Raw genomic sequence first — 818 nt, 5'->3', positions numbered from 1 at the left:
GCGGCCCCCAGGGCCAGGCGAGCTGGGGCGGCACCCGAGCCACGGCTGGGGTTCGGGTGCCAGGTCCCCCAGCCCGGGGGTCAGCGCCTGGGGGTCCAGGTCAGAGGCCGGGCCTGGGGAGGCCCCTCAGGGACCTGCGTGGGCAGCAGGGGCGCCCCGACGTCAGTCTGTTCCTGGGGTCCTCAAGGCTAGCACCCCACTGCTGCAGAGCTACTGCTCCCGGGGCCGAAACTTGGGGTTCAGGAGATGCCCCTGAAGGAACAGGGAGGCTTGTCCACGCCTCTCCTTCACCCCCCGCCCAGGTGGGGCACGGGCCTCCCCCAGGGCCCTCGAGGCCTGACACCGGGCCGCGGGGGAGGTTCCCGCCCTGGGCGGCCCCTCAGCGCCCTCCGCTGCCCCCGGCCCCGCTCACCCTCCCCACTCCCGCCGGCCCCTCCGCCCGTCTCCGCCATGGGTGAGCCCTGCCCGGCCCAGGGCTGCCCTCCCGGCCTGGCCGCCACTCAGAGCTGCCCAGACCCACCGGGCAGCGGGCACTGGCCACCACGGCTTCCAGGGGACTGACCGCACGCCCACCCCTGTGGCTGTGCGCCCCCTCCGTGGCCATCCCCCAGCCCAGGCCCCCGAGGTCTGCGGTCTCCCGGTCCGGCTTCACAGGGGCCAGCCCGGCTGGGGACCCCCGAGGCCCCACACTCACGTGGGGTCGGCGGCCCCGGCGGCGGCAGCAGCAGCTCTAGGGGCACTGGCGGAGCCCAGGCAGGACGAGGTGCGGCCGCCTGCCTGCCGGGACGCCGTCAGCGCCACCTTTAAATAGGCCGCGG

General features: G+C 76.0%; 1 protein-coding gene across 1 annotated transcript in view; it reads right to left on the bottom strand.

The window, feature by feature from the left end:
- Positions 1-818, bottom strand: part of GPSM1 (G-protein signaling modulator 1) — a 12363-nt gene that overhangs the window by 2733 nt on the left and 8812 nt on the right. Inside the window, exon 6 of the mRNA XM_012721172.1 lies at positions 521-666. Coding sequence (XP_012576626.1) covers positions 521-666 — 146 coding nt within the window. The remainder of the gene's footprint in view (positions 1-520; positions 667-818) is intronic.

Source organism: Condylura cristata, unplaced genomic scaffold (assembly GCF_000260355.1).
Source record: "Condylura cristata isolate star-nosed mole 26May11 unplaced genomic scaffold, ConCri1.0 scaffold00006, whole genome shotgun sequence".
Classification (NCBI taxonomy): Eukaryota; Metazoa; Chordata; class Mammalia; order Eulipotyphla; family Talpidae; genus Condylura; species Condylura cristata.
The sequence above is the reverse complement of the archived record's forward strand: the minus strand, read 5'-3'. Positions and strand labels throughout refer to the sequence as shown.